The sequence below is a fragment of the Porites lutea genome, chromosome 2 (assembly GCF_958299795.1).
Source record: "Porites lutea chromosome 2, jaPorLute2.1, whole genome shotgun sequence".
In the NCBI taxonomy this organism is placed as follows: domain Eukaryota; kingdom Metazoa; phylum Cnidaria; class Anthozoa; order Scleractinia; family Poritidae; genus Porites; species Porites lutea.
In genome coordinates this window covers 32,170,076-32,170,446 of record NC_133202.1, presented here as the reverse complement: position 1 = coordinate 32,170,446, position 371 = coordinate 32,170,076, and the positions used below count along the sequence as shown (strand labels likewise).

Sequence of the window (371 nt, the reverse complement as noted above, 5' to 3'; positions counted from 1 at the left end):
ATGTTCGATTTCCCTTGGAATGAAGTCACATAAGGCTTCGCCTGTGCTGAATCTGCGGCCATATTCTCCTCTTCCGAAATAATAGGAAACACTGTCCGTTACAGGCTTTAAGGTTCTTTGAATAAATTATGCGAACCACTTCTTTAAATGACAGTTCAAGTAATTATGTTTTCTTGTATATATCAGCTCAGGCGGTCGCCACAAATTCCCATCATGGCAAGCATGCCATAAATCTTTAATTTCGAGCCGACAGTTTTGGGCTATTTTATGCAAGACGTAAATTAGCCATGACTTGCGTTTGTGGCATGCTCATCGGTTTTTTTTCTGTAATTTGAGACTTGTATGGCGGAGTCGTCGTCCTTGGCACATTT

At 41.0% G+C, this 371-nt stretch overlaps 1 protein-coding gene across 2 annotated transcripts in view; it reads right to left on the bottom strand.

Annotated features, from left to right (window-relative positions):
• LOC140926865 (calretinin-like) overlaps positions 1–137 on the bottom strand; it is a 17,875-nt gene extending 17,738 nt beyond the window's left edge. The window contains exon 1 of one of the 2 annotated variants that reach the window (XM_073376547.1): positions 1–137. This exon is cut by the window's left edge and continues 47 nt beyond it. In XM_073376547.1, coding sequence (XP_073232648.1) covers positions 1–62 — 62 coding nt within the window. In that variant the 5' untranslated portion in view covers positions 63–137. The other variant, XM_073376546.1, reaches the window with a different exon arrangement.
• Positions 138–371: the final 234 nt, after the last annotated feature.